The sequence below is a fragment of the Cervus elaphus genome, chromosome 11 (assembly GCF_910594005.1).
Source record: "Cervus elaphus chromosome 11, mCerEla1.1, whole genome shotgun sequence".
Lineage (NCBI taxonomy): Eukaryota > Metazoa > Chordata > Mammalia > Artiodactyla > Cervidae > Cervus > Cervus elaphus.
The window spans coordinates 44,051,037-44,074,741 of NC_057825.1; the positions used below are offsets into that span (position 1 = coordinate 44,051,037).

The following is a 23,705-nucleotide window of genomic DNA, read 5'->3' on the forward strand; positions in this document are numbered from 1 at the left end:
GAAGTTTAACCCCCTTTTGGGAAGGGAACTATTTCAAAGGGTTCATTTTTGCACCCACCCCTGTCAAAGAAGGTCAGAAACACTCAAGTATAAAGTCACTGCACTGCTGTGGCACAAATAGTTTCTGCGGCTAAAATCAAACAAAGACCAATTAAACTAATCATAACGTTCCAGTGAACACAAGGAAGCTCACCTGGTATTTCTGGACTACTTTCGTGAATTTTCAAATCTACTCAGTTCTTGGTATTATAATTACCTTGACCAAAATACTGTGAAATTACTGCTCTGATCTACTAATGGCTGCAAAAATCAAGTCGTTGTGGTTTCATGCCAAGGGGCCATAGCAAGGTGGCGCAATGATTTCTGACACAGAAGACAACTTCTAAAAACTCAAAAGGGAAAATTAACGGGATGTGGTTTACATTGCCAAAGACTGTTCATTAATTACCAATTTAATCACTGCTGGAGGCATGACATTACAAAAATCTGGCTGAAAGTTCTAATAGATTATGAAGACCACCTAAGAAGAGTGACCAAGAAATGTACAAAACAATTAATACTGTTTCACTGCTATCAAAGACACTCAGATTATTTTACATCAAGTGAAGCAAAGGAATTAGTAGCTTCACAGTGCCACCACTAGGAACTGTAAATACAATAGCACACAATTAGTAATGCACATGTGACTTTTCATTCAAGGCATATATCCTTGGGAAAGCCAGAACATGATAAGGAGAACAAAAGAAAATTGGAATGAATAAAGATTTAAACTCTACTCTTGTGCATGCTGAGCAATATCAGAACAGGCAATATAAAATACAGCTCTTAGTAATGGTGATACCATCCTGGGATGTTCAACACTGCGAACAGCCATATGGCAAACGTCTATGGCCATTAACAGTGGCATAAAAGGAGTGTTCCTGATGTTAAAATACCTAGCCCTAGCTTCTTGTATTCACGGCAGTCTCAAATAAATAAGACTTTTGAGACTAGAGGCTTGTGGCCACATAATAGAAAAGATGCTTGAGTTTTTTCCCCCAACAATGCTAGTATTTTGTGTGACTTTGAAGATATGCGAGCAAGGTAACAGTATGTTTTCTAAGAAGTCTAGTAGCCTTTGTCAGGATAGCAGACTTCATCTTAAATTTAGACATAATAAACTATTATTTAAATCATAATGAATAAAAACCACCGCCCTGTATAGAGGCATTTATGCTGAATACAGAAGAATATCGGCATTCTCCTATAAAATGCAACTATAAAAAAGATTAGCTATATGTTTTAAGTGCCTTACTGGTCTAAAAGGGATTATGTACATTAATCTTCTGTCAATTGTGTTACAGTAAGAAATAAGAAATACATTTTCATCTTTGTGCCCTGGGTGTAGATATTCCAGCTTATACAGAGAATAAAAATCTGTAAATAAAACAAATTCTTATTCTCTACGTTATTAAAGGTTTTGATTTCTTTTTGTAAAAACTGATGTTCTTTTAAAATTATAAATGCATACCTACTTCTTCCTCATAATAGAATAATATGTGTAATTAGAGAAAATTAAAATTTTAGCTTGACCTTACGTTTAAAGCTTGATTCCTAGAAGCTAGCCATTTAAATGTAACATAACCAATACTCATAAACATAAGCTTAATCTTATATATATTTTTATGAGGAGACATACTTGGGACACACATATAAACATGAAAACTATGAGGATAGTTTCTATCAGAGATTATCAAAATGGTATTTAGTGTTTTTTACCAGCTGGATAGTAACTGCTCCTTTATCTGGAAAAGATCTAGTGATCTTATCGAAATCTGCTATAATTATCAGCACAGCATACTACACCCATTTAAGTCAGTATTTTCCAATTATCATCAAAAGTATAAAGTTGATGTCCCACCCTTCATATCAACAAAATACCAGTTAAAGGTTCAGTTCACTAAAGAGCAGTTTGCATTCTTTTGGTTCTTTCCAAATAAGCCCTTAGGATTCACTATTAAGGACTAGTGAAAAAACAACAAAAAAAAGTTCCTGTATCTTTTTTTGATTACTGATCTTTATAGTTAATTAAGGACTGCCCAAACTGAAATTCCTTTCTCATATACACAGTTTTCTTTCGAAGAGCTAAATATTCCTGCAAACCTTTAAAGACAGATACCACAAACCTTTCAGAACTCCTAACTTGCAGTTTGATCCTGCTAAGTGAAGATGAGATTGAGAGCACGAGGAGAAGGGGATGACAGAGGACGAGATGGTTGGATGGCATCACTGACACAATGGACATGGGTTTGGGTGGACTCCGGGAGTTGGTGATGGACAGGGAGGCCTGGCGTGCTGCAGTTCATGGCGTTGCAAAGAGTCGGACACGATTGGGTGACTGAACTGAAGTGAAAATGGGCTTCTATGACTATTGTAATGGGTCACTCACTATGCTTGCATATTAAACATTAGGAAAAAAACTTCAAGTATGGATTATAATAATGATTTCTTGCTGATATTTCTTTTAAAAAATATTCCAAGTACCTAACAACTGTCTGCAAACCACATTCTTACGTAACATAATTTATGACTGAAAAATGAACATATTTACAAATTCACTGACTGTTAAGTGATTAGACTAATTAAATTGAAGAATCAGTCCCAATTCTCCTTTTAGACTTTCTATTTATAAAGTAGATGTTATTCTCTCTTAAAACTTAAAGGTATAATTAAACCTATACAGCATCCTTTTTCTGTTAGGTTCACAGTGCTTCATATCCTAATAACACCTCCAACGAGTGTGGGTAGCAGGATTGTCATTCCTTATTCTTAGACTGTACTGATTCTAAACTTTAGTACATCAAATGCAAACATCTCTTTCAGCTAATACAATTACATGAGTATTACTAAATGTCACGATGGATTTATAAAACATTTTTTAAGCAACTATATTCTAATGTAAAGTAATAAGCAAAAGAGTTTGAAATAGATTAGCTTCTTAAATTCTGTTTTTGTATTTCTTGAGAAAAAAGTGTTGGGAGAATTGAGTAATAAAGAAAAATAATAAAAAAGGAAATATTTTCTTGAAAAAAAGCTATTAAATTTTTCTCAGAGTTTAAGTTTAAATATATAATCAAGGAAGCTCTTTTGGTTATATAACGGCTAGACTATTGCACCTGTCAAAACCCTGAGTTAAACTTTGAAAAAAATTATTTTAAGTATATGTGAAAAATTATGCACAAAACAAATATCACACCTGAAATTTATATTAGTAAAATGTAACATACAAAAATCTTCATAGGGCAAAAGAAATAGAAAGCAAAGAAATATAAATCACAGAGCTCAGAGCAATGAAATCTGTCTCCTACAGAAAAACGATTTCAGGAAACACCTGAAACAGGTTAAACAAATGTTCAAAACACAAGAGATACAAATGACTGACGTAAACTACTACTTTCCCTAAAAAGACCTAAATGCATTATGTATTTGTAGCACATTCTCATTAAAACATGCAATGGTAGTCTTGACAAAAATTGAGAAAAATTATAAGGTTTACAGTATCTACATTTGTGAGTTCCCTTTTAAGAGAAATTATAGCTCAAATATTTCCCAAAGTAGAGTTTGTATTTGAGGATCCATGTGGTAATATTACCAAGAGTTATCCTCAGTGTCTTAGGAGGTATTTCCTAGCCTGCCAACCTAAAGCTACTAATTTATATGAAGGAATGTTTGGCTAGAGTGATGTGATTCAAGGCAGAGGTGGGAGCTAACCTCTACTGAGTGAAGTGAAGTGAAAGTCGCTCAGTTGTGTCTGACTCTTTTTTGCAACCCCATGGACTGTATAGTCCATGGAATTCTCCAGGCCAGAATACTAGAGTGGGTAGCCTTTCCCTTCTCTAGGGGATCTTCCCAACCCAGGGATGGAACCCAGGTCTTCCACACTGCAGGTGGATTCTTTACTAGCTGAGCCACAGGGGAAACCCAATCTCTACTGAGAGGTCCCAGAATATGGGAAAAGTAGGTAGTGTCAGACTTTGGTGTGTCCATACCATAACAAGAAAGGAAGGTATCATAATGTAGGATTTAAGAATAGGAAGAAGTGAATGATACAGGGAACCCTGAGTCTCGCAGTGGCAAATGTCATATTTGTAACCAATTTGAGATAGGAGGACCTTTTAACTTTCTCTGACCAATGATAATCAGTTCTGCTCTAAAGACCTTCAGAGAGTCAATCTTTTCCCCTGTTTACCAAGAAACTCCTTATGGCAACCCCAATTTTTCATATTTAAGCTCATGTTTTTATTAGTTGACACTTAGAAGATATGATAGACTGTCACTATTCCCTCCCTTCATTTTTCATCAAACAAACACTGACGGGGAATACACAGTTCTTGTACTTTAAATAACTCACAGTTGAGGGGAAGAAAGAGATAATTAGATAATAACATGAGATAAATGTGGCAGTAATGATATGTACAATACAATAGAAAAAGATACAGGAAGAAGAATTTCTTTGCTGCTAGGAGCCTTTGACAGAGGTACTCACAGAAGTGATTTTCTTAACAAGGGAAGAAAGGCATTTCAAGGAGAACAGCAAATGCTTGATACAGGAACGAAAGAGCATGATGCCACATCCTGTCTAAGCAACTTAGCAGAGCTAGACTGTAGAGTGAAAAATGGGAGAGAAGTGAGAAATGAGGCTAGAAAGGAAGGGGATAGGATTTGCAGGGACTTTATATGAGGCCATGTTGAATAGTCTGGAAGATTATTACTCTTGGGTAGGTAGGAGTTACTAGAAAGAATCTGAGCCTTCATACACTCAAATTAGTACTTAAACTACTTCCCAGTTCTTTATGTTTCATAAGCCTGTCTTTCCTTAAAAGTATATCTTTGCTTTCAATCCTTTAACACTTCTCTGAATCCTCTGTAAATTCTCTCTCTCAGTCCAGAACTAGATACAAACTAGATACCTCTAAAGGGGATAAGTTGTACTGAGTACACGGACATTGCCCCATACAATTATGTTTCTATTTAGGTACTCTAACATCAATTATTAAAATAGCTCTACTCATTCTTCCTGGTATTAATCAGTAGATCCTAGGTTAGTTGTATAGAAACAAAGTTTAGAAGGATGAAAGAAATTGCTGAAGAAGTCCTAAATTTGCAGTCTCTTAAGAGTAACTAACTTTTTCACACAACTCTTGAAGATTTAAGGTTAGTATCTCATTTATTCAAGACTTGGGGTCACTCCAGGGTACTACTAACTTTTTTTCTTTTTAACGCCCAGGAACTCTCAGTTAAACTAAGAACCCAAAAAGCAGTGGGTACCTGTAGGTATCAATATATATATATCTCCCTGCCAGCATCTAGACTCTTGGTACCAAAGTATACATTATAAAGGGCAAGATAATTTATAATGAATTTAAAAATAAGAGCATGGTAAATTAAGGCACAAATTAAAGAGCATAAGGAAGTGAAAATAGTAGCAATCAGTTCACTAAATTAGATGCCAGATTTTTCTATTTTTAGTTAGACCTGCTTTTTATTTACCAGAAGTCTTTTGATCTCTTCAGATTGAAAAGGATGCTGACACTAAAGTAGGGATGGCATTAGTCATGCTTCCCTTACCCATTCCACCATGGACACCAATTAATTTGAATGTCACACAGGAGGAAAAAAAAAAACCAACTTGCCTCCATATCACAAATGGAAAAACAGATTTAGAAAGATTAAGTAATTTCTACTTTTAGTATCACTTAACTCAGTTGCTCCAGAGACGAAATTTGGTATTTTCCCTTTTAATTTTGTCAGCCAAGTTGGCCGTACTAGTTTTCCAAAATACGGACAGCGCTGCTAAATAATTTCAATCGATATGTATAAGAGCTACCAGAAATGATAAAGAAAGTGATTAAATTAAGAAAACTATCATGTCACTGGAAAAGATATCAACCTGATTATCAAGTTGCATACTAAATTGAAAGTCTGAAAAGCAATGGCAAGGTCTAATTTCTTTTGTAAAATTGGACTTACTTGATGTTTTACATTTTCTTTCTTAAATAATTTCAATATTTGCTATAAGGCCCACAGAGTAACAAATGTCAAAACTAGAGCAATAGTTCCATGATGTACTATTGAGTTCGTGGAACTGATGTTCTTCACAACACATCAATATAGGGTTTGACTTATTTGAAAAACAAGCAATAGTATGATGTGCAAGAAAGTTTTAAAAGTGAGCTTAAGGGCTTCCCTGACGGTCCAGTGGTTAGACTTCGCCTTCCAAAGCAGGGGGTGTGAGTTTGATCCCTGGTCAGCGAATTAAGATTCCAAATGCCTCACAGCCAAAAAATCAAAATATAAAACAGAAGCAATATTGTAACAAATTCAATAAAGACTTTTAAAATGATCTATACACACACATACACAAAGACCTTTAAAAAAAGAATAGTATTTTTTTTTAAAATAAAATAAGCTTAAAATATAACCGAGAAGAGGCTACAACAAAATTTCCCATGCCACATGCTCATCTTACAATGTGACTTTTACAGTCCTCCCATTGAGTGGTAAGGTCTACCTCTCTGCTACTTAGACCTGGGTGTGGCTTTGTATCTCCTAAGGCTAACAGTATGGCAAAGGGACTTTTAAACCTAGAACATGAGAAGGGAACGGCTATCCTCTCCAATATTCTTGCTTGGAAAATTCCATGGACACAGGAGCCTGGCAGGTTATGGTCCATGGGGTCGCAAAGAGTCGGACATGGCTGAATGACTAACACTTTCACTTTCATAAGCATGCGTAAGAGAGTCCACCTATTCTCTTAGGACACTTGCTGTTAGACTCAGCCACCATGCTGTGAGAAAGCCCAAATGAGCCCAAGTAGAGAGACCATGTGGAGAGGTCAAGTACCGTTTCTGGCTGAAAACTAGCCCCTGAAATCGTGCAATAGAAATAAACCATTCCCTCAGTGTCCCATCCTAATGCCTAACTTATAGAATCTATGAGCATAAAAAAATGGTTATTTTATGCCAATAAGGTTTCTCCATTGTTTTATAATGCAGCAAAAGATAACCTGAAAGAGGAAGGGGAGGGAAAGTATCCTTGGGACTGTTTGAAACACAGTTTCATAAGCAAAATAGGGTAAAATTTTGGTTAAGTGGGAAAAAGTACAATAAAGTGACCAAATGTCTTCTCAATATAAACAGAATTGGTAGTACTGAATTCACTATTTACTTCACACTTAGGCACAAACAAATATCATCAACTATAAGAGTGAACAGTTCTTTCTACATCTCTCTTGTTAAAACACCCACCCCCACACACTCCAGAGAGATACTGAAACACAACACTAATTTAAATGGAACAGCTTTATGGTCAAGTACATTTAGATATGCTAAGAAAGCAATCTAATAAAAACACCCTTTTTGGATACCCCAAATTTCCCTAATTTAAAATATTTATCTAAACATGTCATTTTTAAAACAGAAAAAGATAAAGGGAAAAATTCTATTAGCCATTTGTTATATTATCTCTTAGGGATAAATATTATTAATATTTTGATCACTTTCCTTCCTGAATTTTTCAATGCACAGATAAAAACACAGTCTTTCAAAATGGGCTTTATATGCCATACACTATTTTAGATCTTTCTTTCTTTGTACAAAATGACACTGTGAACTTGTTAACATTATTAAATAATTTCCAATGGCTACATAATGATTTTCAGCGGCTACATACATATAAAGTATATATATGTATTGTAATTTATTTGATCATTCTTCCATTTTGAGCGATTGCCATTTTGTAACTTTCACTATTATAAATAACATGTGATGAAAACTTGCGTATTAATCTCTGTTAGTGGGATTACTGAGTAAAATAGAAGGAGCATTTCCTGAAGAAGTCAATTGGCTTTTCAGAAGGGTGTGGCAAGTTACATGCTACCAGGAGTATTAAGAGTATCTTGACTTGATGAGACATCACTACCATACCATGTTTCTTAAAATCCAAGTTACAGGGCATCCCTGGTGGCTCAGTGGTAAAGAGTCCGCCTGCCAGTGCAGGAGACACAGGTTTGATAACTGATCTGGGAAGATCCCGCATGCCACGGAGCCACTAAGCTGGTGAGCCACAACTCACAGGCTTGCAGCCCGTGCTCTAGAGTCTAGGAGCTGCAACTACTGAAGGCCTCTCACCCTAGAGCCGGTGCTCCACAACAAAAGAAGCCACCCCAATTAGAAGCCCTTGCATTGCAATGAAAAGTAGTCCCCTTCACCCACAGCTAAAGAAAAACCCTCACAGCAAGGAAGACCCAACACAGTCAAAAATAAATAAATAAATTGGTAAATAAGATAAAAAAAATCCAAGTTACAGATTTTACAGGTAGAGTAAGATATTACAGACATAGAAAAAGCAATATTTCAGTAATTAACTTCTGATGTTGAATTCATACTAACATAATTTAGCTAAAAGTTTGTTCTACTTGGGATATTTTAAGTGTAAGCAAAATTACTAGTGCCTTAAAAAGAAGAGATGAACAATAAAATATTTGTTGAAAGTTTAAAGCAATAAATGAATAAACTGAATGAAAGACTAAACAGCTTTAAAAGTCAGGATACTCGAATTTTAAGCCTAGTTTGCTACTGTTTGCAACCCTAGGTAATTTTAAACCCCCTTTCCTAACTCATTTTTCTCTACAATGGTTACAACAATAATATCCATTCCTACTTCACAAGGATTTCAGAAAATAAACAAGAAAGAAATAAAACATAATGCTTTAAAAACATAATCTCTAAAGTCAAACTGTCTAGGTTCCATTCTTGGCTCTGTCACTTATTTAGCTGTGTAACCATGGGCAACTGAATTTGTTTGTGCGTCAGTTTTCTCAACTATCAAACGGAGATTATATTTAACACATATAATTGTTGTGGAGATTATGAGAAAATCTATGTGAAAGCACTTTGAATCCTGCTTGACACACAGTAAGTGCTCAGTAAACATTAGATGACAATTATTAATATATGTAAAATTCATACATAGGTAAAATAATAGCTTTTTAAAATCTACTTGGCAAACCAATCATTTAAATCTCAAGTATTCTAAATTTAAAATCAACATACTTCAAAATACAGGGCTATAAATTTTCCATAATTTTTAGAACCTGAAACAACTATGAAACAATGTTTATCACAAATATAATAACAACAAAATAACTTTCTTTTTGAAGAGAATATTCTTTCTTTGGCTCTTCACTTAACGGGATCCTTCTCACCCATCAAGTCTTACTTCAAATGTCCCCTCTTCAAGTCACTCCTACCTACTCAAATTATCCTCTAATATTTCTACTAAATCAGTCATTTTCACACTCTGTAGTTAATTTATTTATTCATCATTCTCTGTCTCTTCTCACCAAAATGCAAATTCCATGAGGGAAGAATCTTTGTCTTTTGGCCACACCTTGTGGCATGTAGGGTCTTAAGTTCCCTGACCAGGGATTGAACTTGCAACTCCTGCAGTGGAAGTGTGGCGTCTTAACCACTGGACTACCAGGGAAGACCTGAAGCTTAGTCTTTTCTATTGCCACACTCAGTTCCAACTCAATAAATATCTTACTGAACCAACAAATTGATATAACTGAAAGAATTGATATAAAAGCTACAAAATTTCTTCCTTAGAAAGAAACAAACAAATTGATATAACAAATTGATACAACTGAAAGAACTGGTATAAAAGCTACAAAATTTCTTCCTTAGAAAGAATGGCCATCTAAATTAGTGTTTCTCAAACATTTTTATCATGACCCACAATTAAAAATACATTTGGTACCAAGATCAAGTAAGCACACATACCCACGTAACTAAAATCACACAAAAATACTATGATGTGTGATAAATTCTGGTATTTTCCCATTTCATTTAAATATTCTATTCTTTTTCATTGAAAATAAAACTGGCCCACTATATTGATTTTATATCACATTACTGTGTAAAGACTCAAAGTCTGTATATTGTATAGCATAGAAATATAGCCAGTATTTCACAATAATTTTAAATGCAGCATAATCTATAAAATATTGAATTACTATGTTGTATATCTGAAGCTAATATAATATTGTAAATCAACTATACTTCACTTAAAGAAAAAAATAACAATAAAGAAAGTAAAAAAGAAGAAAAGTATGAAAAATGGTGGTCAAGCTCAGAGGTTATTAAGCTGGTATCTGAAAGGAGTTAACAAAAGCAACACAGTGCAGCAAAGATCATCTTTTCAACAAATGGTGCTAGATAACTGGATATGCACATGCAAAAAAATAAATCTAGACACAGACCTTATGCCTTTCACAAGAATTAACTCAAAATGGATCACAGACCTAAATGTAAAACATAATTCTATAAAACTCCTGGAAGACAACATAAAACCTTAATGACCTTGAGTATGGTGATGCCTTTTTAGATATAACACCAAGGGTGTGATTCATGATAGAGATAATGGATAAACTGGATTTCATTAAAATTTATAATTTCTACTCTGTGACAGACAATGTAGAAAGAATGAGAAGACAATCCACAGGCATGTATAAAATATTTGCAAAGATATATCTGATAAAAGACTGTTATCCAAAAGAAACAAAGAACTCTTGAAACTCAACAGTAAGAAAACTAATAACTTGACTAAAAAATAAATCAATGACCTTAGCAGACATCTCTCCAAAGATTTCCATATGGCATATAAGCACATGAAAAGGTGCTCCATATTATGTATTCTCAGCAAAATGCAAATCAAAGCAATGAGATACAACTACACACCTATTAGAATGACCAAAATCTGGAACACTGACAGTACCCAAAGTAAAATACAAGAATTCTCATTTAATTGCTGGTGGGAAAGAAAAATGGTATAGCTACTTTGGAAGACAGTTTGGTGTCTTTTTATTTTTTGTCTTTGTTACTTATAAAAGTAAACACACTCTTGCCATAAGATCCAGCAAATGTGCTCCTTGAAATGTACCCAAGGGAATTGAGAACTTGAGGTCATATAAAAACCTGCTTTGTAGATAATTGCTGCTGCTGCTAAGTCACGTCAGTCACGTCCGACTCTGTGCGACCCCATAGACGACAGCCCACAAGGCTCCCGTCCCTGGGATTGTCCAGGCAAGAATACTGAAGTGGGTTGTCATTTCCTTCTCCAGTGCGTGAAAGTGAAGTCGCTCAGTTGTGTCTGACTCTCAGCAAACCCACGGGATGTAGTTTACCAGGCTCCTTCATCCATGGGATTTCCCAGGCAAGAGTACTGGAGTGGGGTGCCATTGCCTTCTCCGTTTGTAGATGAATAAAGGAGCTTTATTCCTGATTACAACCAAGATGTCTAGCAGTAAGTGAATGGAAAAATAAACTGTGGTACATCCAGACAGTGGAGTATTATTCCGCATTAAAAAGAAATGAGCTATCAAATCATAAAAACACATGGAGGAACCTTAAATGCATCTTACTAAGTGAAAAGAAGCCATATCAGAAAAGGTAATATACTATGGTTCCAACTACCAACATTCTGTAAAAGGCAAAATTGTGAAGACAATAAAATTATCAGGTTCCCAGAGGTTGAGGATGGGGAGAGAGATGAATAGGTGAAATGCAAAGGATTCCTAGGACAGTGAAAATTCTCTGTATGATATTATAAAGATGGACAGATGTTATTATGCATTTGTCTAAACTCACAGACTGTATAACAGTAAAAGTGAACCTAATGTAAGCTACAGACTTTGAGTAATAATGATGTGTCAATGCAGATTTATCAGTTTTAACAAATATACCACCCTGGCAGGGAGTGTTATTAAGAAGGAAGGCTTTTCATGTATGGGTACAGAGAGTATAGGGGAAAACTCTATACCTTCCTCTCAATTCTGCTGTGAACTTAAAACTTCTCTAAAAAAAAAATCTTAATTAAAAAAAAAGGAAAATGCAGTTCTATGTATATGTAAAATTGAGGGTAGGGCAGGGTTATCATAAGTTTCAGATTCATGAAGAGGTTCATGTCTCCCTAAATCTAAGGCTTTTATTACTATATATTCATTATTATCTGTGAGGCACTACATAAAAATATGTATAAAAATATGGCTTAACACAGGGATGGTAGTCTATGATAAGAAAGAGGATTGACTCTGGAGTCTGATTAAGTCTCAGGATCAAATCATGAATTCATCATACACTGACTACAACCTTACACAAATTATCTTACCTGTCAGCCTCAGTTTTCTTACCTCAAAGAGTTTGAATATCTACTTAAGTGGTTAAGTAAAATAGAAATTATGTAAAATATCCACTATAGTGCCTGGAATATATGCTAAGTATTTCAATAAATGGTAGGCATCATTATTATACTCTAATATTTTCAACAAAATTAACTTCCATGGACAAAACACCATCTTAAACAAAGTACACCTAAATTATAAAATTAAATTAACATAAAACAGATTGTTCATATATATGTAGAAATCATAATCCAGGATCTTACTTTTTCTCATAGCTAATACTGCTGTGCAGAAATAATTACAACGTGCTCCTGTAAGTAAGAATTTATCAGTTCAATAAAAGTAACAAGTACCCATAGTATATACAGTCTGTGGAAAAAGAATTTATTAGAAATATAAATAAGTTACTCTTATTTACACCCTCATGATTACAATGAACAATGTATTATTTTTAAACAATGTTCCTCACATCACTTAGCTGCCTGTTGCAGAGTGGTGTGGCTGCGTTGGTATGCTGCTTATTCCCTGCCTTTAAAGCTGCATCTCTTCTTGCTTGCTCAAGCAGAACTCTTGCTCTTTCTTTGAGTTCTTCTTGCCTGGATAACATTCGATGCTTAAAAACAAAGATACAGAATTAGAAGCCAAAACAAACAAAACCCCTCAAACCCATGTAATCCACTTTTGTAAACTAACCAATGGTTATACAATCCATCAAAATAATACAGGTCAGGAATAAGATTGTATCAATAGTTTTGTGAGATTACCTGTAGAAAATACTAATGCTGATCAGAAACTGTATTTTTACTGGCTAAAACTCAGTTAATTAAAATTACATTTTTATTAGAACATAGTCTCACAAGGTATAAGGTCCATACACATATGCATTGTTAATCACAGTATGCCTTTCATGGATCACAGCCTGGTTGTGGTGAAGGGTCTTGCCTAACTCAGTGAAGCTTTGAGCCATGCCATGCAGGGCCACCCAAGATGAATGGGTCATAGTGAAGAGTTCTGACAAAACATGATCCAGTGGAGAAGGAAATTGCAACTCATTCCAGTATTCTTGCCTGAAGAACCCCATGGACAGTATGAAAAGGCAAAAAAATATGATGCTGGAAGATGAGCCCCCAGGTGGGAAGGTGTTCAATATAATAAAAGCAGAGGGAAATTACCAATAGCTCCAGGAAGAATGAAGCAGCTGGACCAAAGAGGGAAAAACACTCAGCTGTGGATGTGTCTGGTGGTGAAAGTAAAGTCTGATGCTGTAAAGAACAATACTGCATAAGAATCTGGAATAGTAGGTCCATGAATCAAGGTAAATTGGAATGGGACATGGTCAAACAGGAGATGGCCAAACAAGAGATGGCAAGAGTGAACATGGACATCTTAAGAATCAGTGAAAAAAATGGATGGGAATGGAAAAATTAAATTCAGATGATCATTATATTTACTACTGTGGGCAAGAACACTAGAAAAAGTAGGATAGGCCTCACAGTCAACAAGAGAGTCTGAAATGAAGGACTTGGTTGCAACCTCAAAATGAGAGAATGATCTTGGGTCATTTCCAAGGCAAATCGTTCAACATCATAGTAATCCAAATCTGCCCAACCACTGATGCCGAAGAAACTGAAGTTGAATCATTCTATGCAGACCTATAAGACCTTCTAGAACTAACACACAGAAAAAGAGGTCCTTTTCATCTTATGGGATTGGAATGCAAAAGTAGAAAATCAGGAGATATCTGGAATAACAGGCAAGCTTGGCCTTGGAGTAGAAAATGAAGCAGGGCAAAGGCTAATAGAATTTTGTCAAGAGAACACAGTGGTCATAGCAAACATCATTTTCCAACAACCCAAGAGACGACTCCACACACGGACATCACCAGAGGGTCAACAATGAAATCAGACTGATCATGTTCTTTGCCGCTGAAGATGAAGAAGCTCTACACAGTCAGTAAAAACAAGACCTGGAGCTGACTGTGGCTCAAACTGTGAGCTCCTTATTGCAAAATTCAGGCTTAAATGGAAGAAGGTAGGGAAAATAACTAGGCCATTCAGGTAAGACCTAAATCAAATCTCTTATGATTATCCAGTGGAGGTGATGAATAGATTCAAGGGATTAGATTTGGTAGACAAAGTGCCTGAAGAACTATGGATGGAGGTTCATAACACTGCACAGGAGGCAGTGACCACAACCATTCCAAAAAAAAAAAAGAAATGCATGAAGGCAAAGTGGTTGTCTGGGGAGGCTTTAAAAATAGCTGGAAATAAGTGAAGTGAAAGGCAAGTAAGAAAGGGAAAGATATACCCATCTAAATGCAGTGTTCCAGAGAACAGTAAGGAGAGATAAGAAGGCTTTCTTCAATGAACAATGCAAAGAAATAGAGGAAAACAACAGAATATGAAAGACCAGCGATCTCCTTAAGAAAACTAGAGATACCAAGGGAACATTTCATGCAAGGATGGGCATGGTACAGGACAGAAATGGTAAAGATCTAACAGAAACAGAAGAGATTAAGAAGTGGCAGGAATACACATAAGAACTATACAAAAAAGGTCTTAGTGACCTGGATAACCACAATGGTGTGGTCATTCTCCTAGAGCAGAACATCCTGGAGTGTGAAGTCAAGTGGGCCTTAGGAAGCGTTACTATGAACAAAGCTAGTAAAGGTGACAGAATTCTAGCTGAGTTATTTCAAATCCTAAAAGATGAAGTTGTTGAAGTGCTTCAGTCAATAAGCCAGCAAATTTGGAAAACTCAGCAATGGCCACAGAACTGGAAAAGGTGAGTTTTCATTCTAATCCCAAAGAAAGGCAATGCCAAAGAACATTCAAATTACTGTACAATAGCACTCATTTCACATGCTAGCAAGGTTATAGTCAAAATCCTTAAGATAGGCGTCAGCAGTATGTGAAAGGAGAACTTCCAGATGTTCTGGTTTTCAAAGAGGCAGATGAACCAGAGATCAAACTAACAATTGTTGGATCATGGAGAAAGCAAGGGAGTTCCAAAAAAACATCTAATTCTGCTTCACTGACTATGCTAAAGCCTTTGACTGTGTGGATCACAACAAACTGTGGAAAATTCTTAAGAGGTGGGAATACCAGACCACCTTATCTGTTTCCTGAGAAATCTGTATGTGGGTCAAGAAGCAACAGTTAGAACTGGATATGGAAAAACTGGTTTCAAGTTGGGAAAGGAGTATGACAAGTCTGTATATTGCCACCCTACTTATTTAACTTCTATGAAGAGTACGTCATGTGAAATGCTGAGCTGAATTAATCACAAGCTAGAATCAAGATTTCTGGGAGAAACGGGAAAGCATAGATACGCAGTGAAGAGGAACTAAAGAGTCTCTTGATGAGGGTGAAAGAGGAGAGTGAAAAAGCTGGCTTAATACTCAACATTCATAAAACTAAGATCATGACATCCGGTCCCATCATTTCATGGCAAATAGAAGGGGAAAAAGTGGAAGAAGTGACAGATTTTATTTTCTTGGGCTCCAAAATCACTGCAGATGGTGACTGCAGCCATGAAATTAAAACATGCTTGCTCCTTGGAAGGAATGCTATGACCAACCTAGACAGCATATTAAAAAGCAGAGACAGCACTTTGCTGACAAAAGTTCATATAGTCAAAGCTATGGTTTTTCTAGTAGCCATGTATGGAAATGAAAGTTGGATCATAAAGAAGGCTGAGTGCTGAAGAATTGATGCTTTTGAATTCTGGTGCTGGAAAAGACTCTCTGAGAGTCCCATGGACTGCAAGGAGATCAAACCAGTCAATCCTAAAGGAAATCAACCCTAAATATTCTTTGGAAGAACTGTTGCTAAAGCTGAAGCTCCAAAACTTTGGCCACCTGATGTGAAAAGCTGACTCACTGGAGAAGACCCTGATGCTGGGAAAGACTGAAAGCAAAAGGTGAAGGGAGTGGCAGAGGATGCTGCTGAGGCTGCTAAGTCGCTTCAGTTGTGTCCGACTCTGTGCAACCCCATAGACGGCAGCCCACCAGGCTCCACCGTCCCTGGGATTCTCCAGGCAAGAACACTGGAGTGGGTTGCCATTTCCTTCTCCAATGCATGAAAGTGAAAAGTGAAAGTGAAGTCGCTCAGTCATGTCCGACTCTTTGCGACCCCATGGACTGCAGCCTACCAGGCTCCTCTGTCCACAGGATTTTCCAGGCAAGAATACTGGAGAGGGTTGCCATTGCCTTCTCTGGCAAAGGATGAGATGGTTAGATAGCATCACTGATTCAATGGACATGGACTTGAGCAAATTCTGGGAGAATGTGGAGGAAGTGGAACCTGCTTTGCTGCAATCCATGGGGTCACAAAGAGTAGGACATGACTTAGCAACTGAACAACAAATCAAAGTATAATCTGGAAAAGACAGTTTTTAAAGTTCCCAGTTTTATTTTTATACTTGTATATAATTGATAACAAGATGTCTTCCAAATTAGGATACTGACAAATTTTAAATACCTATGGCAGCAGTTTTGTTTTCTTTTTCTATTTATTTTTTAACTGGCACATACTTGCTTTACAATGTTATGCAGCAGTTCTTTAAATTCCTGACAATGAAATATTTATAGAAAATGCAGAGCTATCACATTTTTTAAAATTTACTTTTTTATTGAAAGATCATTGATTTGCAGAATTTTTTTGTTTTTGGTCAAACTTCAACATGAATCATCTATAGGTATTCATATATCCCCGCCCTTTTGAAACTCCCTGCCATCTCCCTCCCCATCCCAGCCTTCTAGGTTGCTACAAAGCCCCTGTTTGAGCTTCCTGAGCTATACAGCAAATTTCTGTTGGCTATCTATTTTACATATGGTAATGTAAGTTTCCATGTTACTCTTTTCATACATCTCAACCTCTCCTCCCCTCTCCCCATGTCCATAAGTCTATTCTCTATGTCTGTTTCTCCATTGTTGCCCTGTAGATAAATTCTTCAGAATCATTTTTCTAGATTCCGTATATGTGCCTTAGAATATGATATTTATCTTTTTCTTTCTGACTCACTTCACTCTGTATAAGAAGTTCTAGGTTCATCCACCTCATCAGAATTGACTCAAATGTGTTCCTTTTTATGGCTGAGCAATATTTCATTGTGTATATGTACCACAACTTCTTTACCCATTCATCCGTCGATGGGCATCTAGGTTGCTTCCATGTTCTAGCTATTGTAAATAGTGCTGCAATGAACACTGGGATACATGTGTCTTTTTCAACCCTGGTTTCCTCAGGGTATATGCCTAGGAGTGGGATTGCTGGGTCATATGGAGGTTTTATTCCTAGTTTATTAAGGAATCTCCATACCATCTTCCATAGTGGTTGTATCAATTTACATTCCCACCAACAATGCAAGAGTGTTCCCTTTTCTCCACACCCGCTCCAGCATTTATTGTTTGTAGACTTTTTCATGATGGCCATTCTGACCGGTGTGAGATGATATCTCATTGTGCTTTTGATTTGCATTTCTCTAATAATGAGAGATGTTCAGCATCTTTTCATGTGTTTGTTAGCCATCTGTATGTCTTCTTTGGAGAAATATCTGTTTAGGTCTTTTCCCCCCATTTTTGATTGGGTTGTTTGTTTCCCTGGTATTGAGTTGTGTGACCTGCTTGTAATTGTGGAAATTAATCCTTTGTCACTTGTTTCATTTGCTATTAGTTTCTCCCACTCTGAGGACTGTCTTTTCACCTTGCTTATAGTTTCCTTTGCTGTGCAAAAGCTTTTAAGTTAAGTCAGGTCCCATTTGTTTACTTTTGTTTTTATTTCCATTACTCTAGGAGGTGGGTCATAGAGGATCTCACTTTGATTTATGTCATCAAGTGTTCTGCCTATGTTTTCCTCTAAGAGTTTTATCGTTTCTGGTCTTACACTTAGGTCTTTAATCCTTTTTGAGTTTATCTTTGAGTATGGTGTTAGGAAGTGTTTTAATTTCATTCTTTTACATGTAGCTGTCCAGTTTTTCCAGCACCATTTGTCTTTTCTCCATTGTATATTCTTCACTCCTTTGTAAAAAATAAGGTACCCATAGGTGCATGGATTTATTTCTGGGCTTTCTATCTTGTTCCATTGGTCACTGAAATTGAAGCTGTGATCAAAAATCTCCCAAAAATAGGACCAGATGGCTTCACAGGAGAATTCTATCAAACATTTAGAGAAGAGCTAATGCCTATCCTTCTAAAACTCTTTCAAAACATTGCAGAAGAAGGAATACTTTCAAATTCATTCTGTGAGGCCACCATCACCCTTATACCAAAACCAGACAAAGACAACACAAAAAAAGAAAACTACAGGCCAATATCACTGATGAACATTGATGCAAAAATCCTCAACAAAATTTTAGCAAACATAATTCAGCAACACAACAAAAAGCTCATACACCATGATCAAGTTGGGTTTATTCCAGGAATGCAAGGATTCTTCAATATATGCAAATCAATCAATGTGATACATCATATTAACAAATTGAAAGATAAAAACCATATGATCATCTCAATCGATGCAGAAAAAGCCTTTGACAAAATTCAGCACCTGTTTATGATTAAAACTCTCCAAAAAATAGGCATAGACGGAACCTACCTCAACATAGTAAAGCCATATATGATAAGCCTACAGCAAACATTATTTTCAACGGTGAGAAACTGAAAGCATTCCCCCTAAGATCAGGAACAAGACAAGGGCACCCACTTTCGCCAATATTATTCAACAGAGTTATGGAAGTCCTAGCAGTAAAGTCCTTACAGTAAATACTGTAAGGTTCAATCTGTGCCATATCCCCCTCATGGGGAGAAATTTGTATGTACTGGGGTTTTTAACTGGAAGTAATTATGGGACTGAAAATGCCAACTGCAATGCAACTAAAATATTTGAAGAAAATGCTATAGATGGGAAATATTTTAATTTGGCATTATACATCTCAAGAATGACATTCTTACTAAATGGAATACTGAAATAAGACTTATTCTGTAACATATTGTTTTTATAGGTTAATAACATTTTGATTTGAAAAGCTTGACATTCTGTATTCTTAAATCTTGAAATTGGGATTTATTTATAGGCTTAAAATATAAAGCGAAAAGCAGGTCTATTTCAGTTTTTTCTACAACAGGAAATTATACTTTATCCTTAGTCATTTGTAAAGTGTTCTATGAGTACAAAAAATCCCATGGACAGAGGAGCCTGGTAAGCTATAATCCATGGGGTCTCAAGAGTTGGACATGACTTAGTGACAAAACCACTACATGAACACAAAGAGAAACAAAAAAAGAATAGCTATTTACTACATTTATGTATTCATCATTCTCACTTACCTGGACTGTTTTTGCAGAATGATCTGCATGATTTAAGGTGGGTCTATCAGCATCTGAATCAGACTCTGTCTGCCTCAGGGAAGTACGTTTTTTCTTTGCAAGGTCTGCATCTCTATTGTACAGGTATCCAAGTTTAGAAGTGGGAGATAAACTTGGTTTTTTGACAGGTGATTCAGGATCTGATCTGCATTCTAAGGGTCTGGAATTATCTAATTTTTCTTGCTCCAAAGTACCACTGATGTTTAGATTCTGAAGCTTTTGATCATCTGACTCCTCGCAAATAAAGGGTGGAGACACATCTTTCTTCTTATCACTGACGTATAAGTCACTTAATTCTAAAGTCTCTGTTTTCAATAGTCTCTTCTTGCCCAACGAAACTTGTGCATGGTTTGAATCTGTATTGTAACATATTCCAGGGTCATCGGATCCTGAAGTCCTTCCCGAGCTCTGCTGGGACTTCTGGGGTTCTGTGTCACTTTTAGTCCTGCGACAGTGTGGAGAAGCTGTGTTTGGACTGAGGTGATCATCAGGAGTCTGATGTTCACTTTCTGACTCTCCAACTCCACTATCATTTACAAATACAGACTCGTCCTGGGATGTGAAGTCGACCACTCCACTGGGAGGCTGCTGCAGTGGAGGCTCCCGTTTCAGGTCACTAAGCTCTGCATAGAATTTTTCCTGGTCAACAGAACTATTTGTGTCCGTTTCATAGTTTCCAACTTTATACGTGCTTTTACTGCTGTTTTCTTCTATTTGAACAACATTTAGCTCTTGGCCACTGAAATGTGCCCTTATTTGATAGAGATAGGTCATAACAGTCAGTTTGTCAGGAATTGCTAATAAAACCATATCAGAAGGTTCCAGTAGTCGCGAAATTCCAATGCTGGCAAACCCATCATATGCCTTCAGAGGAAAGAAAAACAGAAGATATATTGAAGAGTTAAGACAATTTATACATTTTAACTTTTTAGAACAAACTTTAAACATCACCACTAGCCTACACATTTTAAAAACAGCAGAAACAGCAAAATAATAGATGCTAACTAGACTTATTGTGGTGAGCATTTCACAGTGTATATAAATATCAAATTATTATGTGGTACACTTGAAAATGATGTAATGTTATATGGTGATGATACCTCAGAAAAAGTTTAAAGAGAACAAGCAAAAATGAGAGTTAAAAATTAAAAATAAAACTTTAAAATTGATTTTTGTGATAAAAAACTAAAGTACAAGGAAATAATAAATCATCTGGAGCTTTATTCCTAGCAACCTCTTTTCAGTGATCACGTAATTGCAGTGATTTGTGACGATAAAGTACGGGTTGATATTCCAAAAGAACTAACTCTCAGATTGCCTGGTATAAAATACAAATAACTGCTATTTAAGTCTAGAAACATAGAAACATTTTTTAAATGCCCAATTAAGATTTATTTTCATGATGAGAAGAGTGACTGCATTTTCACTCTATCCATTTTGGAAAGAATGAAATGTTTTGAGTAGGACAACCTAGTTTAGAATGTGAAGCTGCATTGTATTACTTTTGTTAGCCTTTAAATGACTGTGGCACATCAGGTTTTTCTAGTTTTGAAGAATCAAAGCTGTTTCTCAATTTACAATTAATTATTACTATGCTGAACTAACTCTTGAAAACAACATTGTGTTGCTAGGAAGCACTAAAAATATGGCTAAACACTGAGAGATACTCTTGGAAAAAGTAAGGACTTTTTAGCTATATTCTTGCTTTGGGATGTAAAATGTCTAGTCTTTGTAACAACCTAGATATAGGATAATAATTCAAAGTTTTCCTAAAAAGAAAGTTTGGGAAATTATGTAACAACTCAGAAGGCATTAGCCTTTTGAACGTACATGTTAAAGTGCATTTCTACCTCGGAATTTAATCTTTGTATTGTATTCTTCCTGTAGTTTAATAAATGTTATGGAATAAGTAAGAAAGAAAATGAAAAATAAATTGTTATATTAAAACCTCTTCAATTTTCACAGCACTATGTTTTATAATACAGATACCTCAAAATATTGACTCAAGAGAATGGCTCAGTTGGTATGCATGTTTGGGCCTGTTCGTTATTTTACATGTTTTAGGAAAATTAAAGTCATTTTCTTCCTCACGTGTCCTGACAACTTGATTGACAGACATCAATTGCAGACCATCAGGAAAAGCACCACAGGCAGTATTCTAAACGTTTCCCAATTATCTAAAACACCCACATACTGGTTAAGATCAGATGTCACAGGTAAATACCTTGTTTATTCAGCACTTTTTACAGACCTGGGAAAATGATTTGAGTCCTTGTGGGGAATCTCCTGCTGGTGTTTTGCTTCATGTGGCAATTCATTTTATGCACACTAATTGCACTTAAAAAACATTTAAAAACAAACCAGGTTTCTTGTAAGTGAGGTCAGGACTTTATAAAGGAACTTTAACCTCTTCGGCAATGGTCAATCATCTACTGTCTTAGCTGTCAGTGTGGAGAGAAAAAAAGGTCTTTCACAGAAAATTGTCTTATTCATTGTTAAATGTTATTTAATTGGTAAGGAGTCACTGCCAGTTGTTATGCATCTGCCTGCATGGAACTTAAGACACAAGCATTGTTTCTTGTCCTGTTTTTAAGTCCAATTAAGGGCAGATGGGGTTATCAGGAAGACCTGTGTGAAGTTGGAAATAAATCTGCAGGTAGCAACTGATACTCAATGTAGATATCAGGTAAGAAGTTGCAAAGTGATGAAAAGGAAAGTATAACAACAGTTATGTACTGAATTGTGCAATGAATAGGATCAACTAAATTAAAATTCTTTCAAAAAGCTATAATTATCTGCCCTTTAAGATTTGAGAAAAAATTTTTATGGGATATACTTCTTTTTGTAGTAAAATGTAAATTCAAGGTATGGTCATCATTATTAAGTTTCTGAAAAAAATAACATAAAGAAGTATAACTTATGCCCTAATGAGATTCCTCATACTCTTTAAAAATATATAACTAGGTAAAATAAAAACTGTTTTTCAAAATTTTAAGCAGTAGCTTGAAAGCTTCACTTTATAAAAAATAATAATTTTTTCTTTTATAATGATCTTATCTGCATTTAAATGAGTTTATTCAAATGCAAGAAAATGCAGGTAAAGAACTGTCTTATTAGGAAACAGTTGTCTCCTAATGGGGATTGATTCCAATACCCCTTGTAGATATCACAATCTGGGGATGCTCAAGTCCCTGATGTAAAATGGTAGAGTACAGTTAGTCTTCTGTATCTGAGGATTCCACATTCACAGATCCAGTGGGCCCAACCATATAAGTTAACTGATGAAAAACAAGGCATTTGGCTTTAATAGACACAAGTTCTTCAAAATCATATAAGAAATAATTCATGACAATGACTTATTTTGAAGCATGATTTCTATGAAGAAAATTATACTGACTTTTAAAGATTACCTTTTCTGGTAGAATATTTCAATTTAAAAAACTGTTTTTAAATGTATTTCTCTAAGGCCAGCATCATGCATTTGCAAATAAACAAGAATTTTTTTAATGGAAATATAAATTTTTGGCTTTAGAGAGCAACAAAAGTAAAAAAAAATTGATTTAAATTATCATCTATTGATTGAACTTCTATCAAGTTTCCCTTTATAGTCTTTTTTATCACTGGTGGTTTTAATTATTTAATTTAAAGTAAATTAAAACGTTTAACCTAAACTGCTGCTGCTAAGTCACTTCAGTCGTGTCCGACCCTGTGCGACCCCATAGACAGCAGCCCACCAGGCTCCCCCGTCCCTGGGATTCTCTAGGCAAGAACACTGGAGTGGTTGCCATTTTCTTCTCCAATGTGTGAAAGTGAAAAGTGAAAGTGAAGTCGCTCAGTCATGTCCAACTCCTACCGACCTGATGGACTACCGACCAGGCTCCTCTGTCCATGGGATTTTCCAGGCAAGAATACTGGAGCGGGATGCCATTGCCTTCTCCATTAACCTAAACTAGAGGTTATTAATTAATTTGTCCCATTAATTTTTTGGGCAATGAACCCCTTCTCAGAATAAAGCTTTAATGTGCATAAAATACATATGATTACAAAATAAACCAATTCTTGAAAAACAAATATTTGAATATATTTTAGAAAATGGAATTTGAGAAACAATAAATGTACTTT

General features: G+C 35.7%; 1 protein-coding gene across 7 annotated transcripts in view; it reads right to left on the reverse strand.

Annotated features, from left to right (window-relative positions):
• The window catches only part of EHBP1 (EH domain binding protein 1), a 427,793-nt gene that overhangs the window by 73,285 nt on the left and 330,803 nt on the right, over positions 1 to 23,705 (reverse strand). For all 7 annotated transcript variants that reach the window (XM_043917682.1, XM_043917688.1, XM_043917687.1 and 4 more), the window contains 2 exons: positions 19,545 to 20,447; positions 12,690 to 12,833 (listed from right to left, as the gene is read on the reverse strand). In XM_043917682.1, the coding sequence (XP_043773617.1) occupies positions 12,690 to 12,833; positions 19,545 to 20,447 (1,047 nt within the window). The remainder of the gene's footprint in view (positions 1 to 12,689; positions 12,834 to 19,544; positions 20,448 to 23,705) is intronic.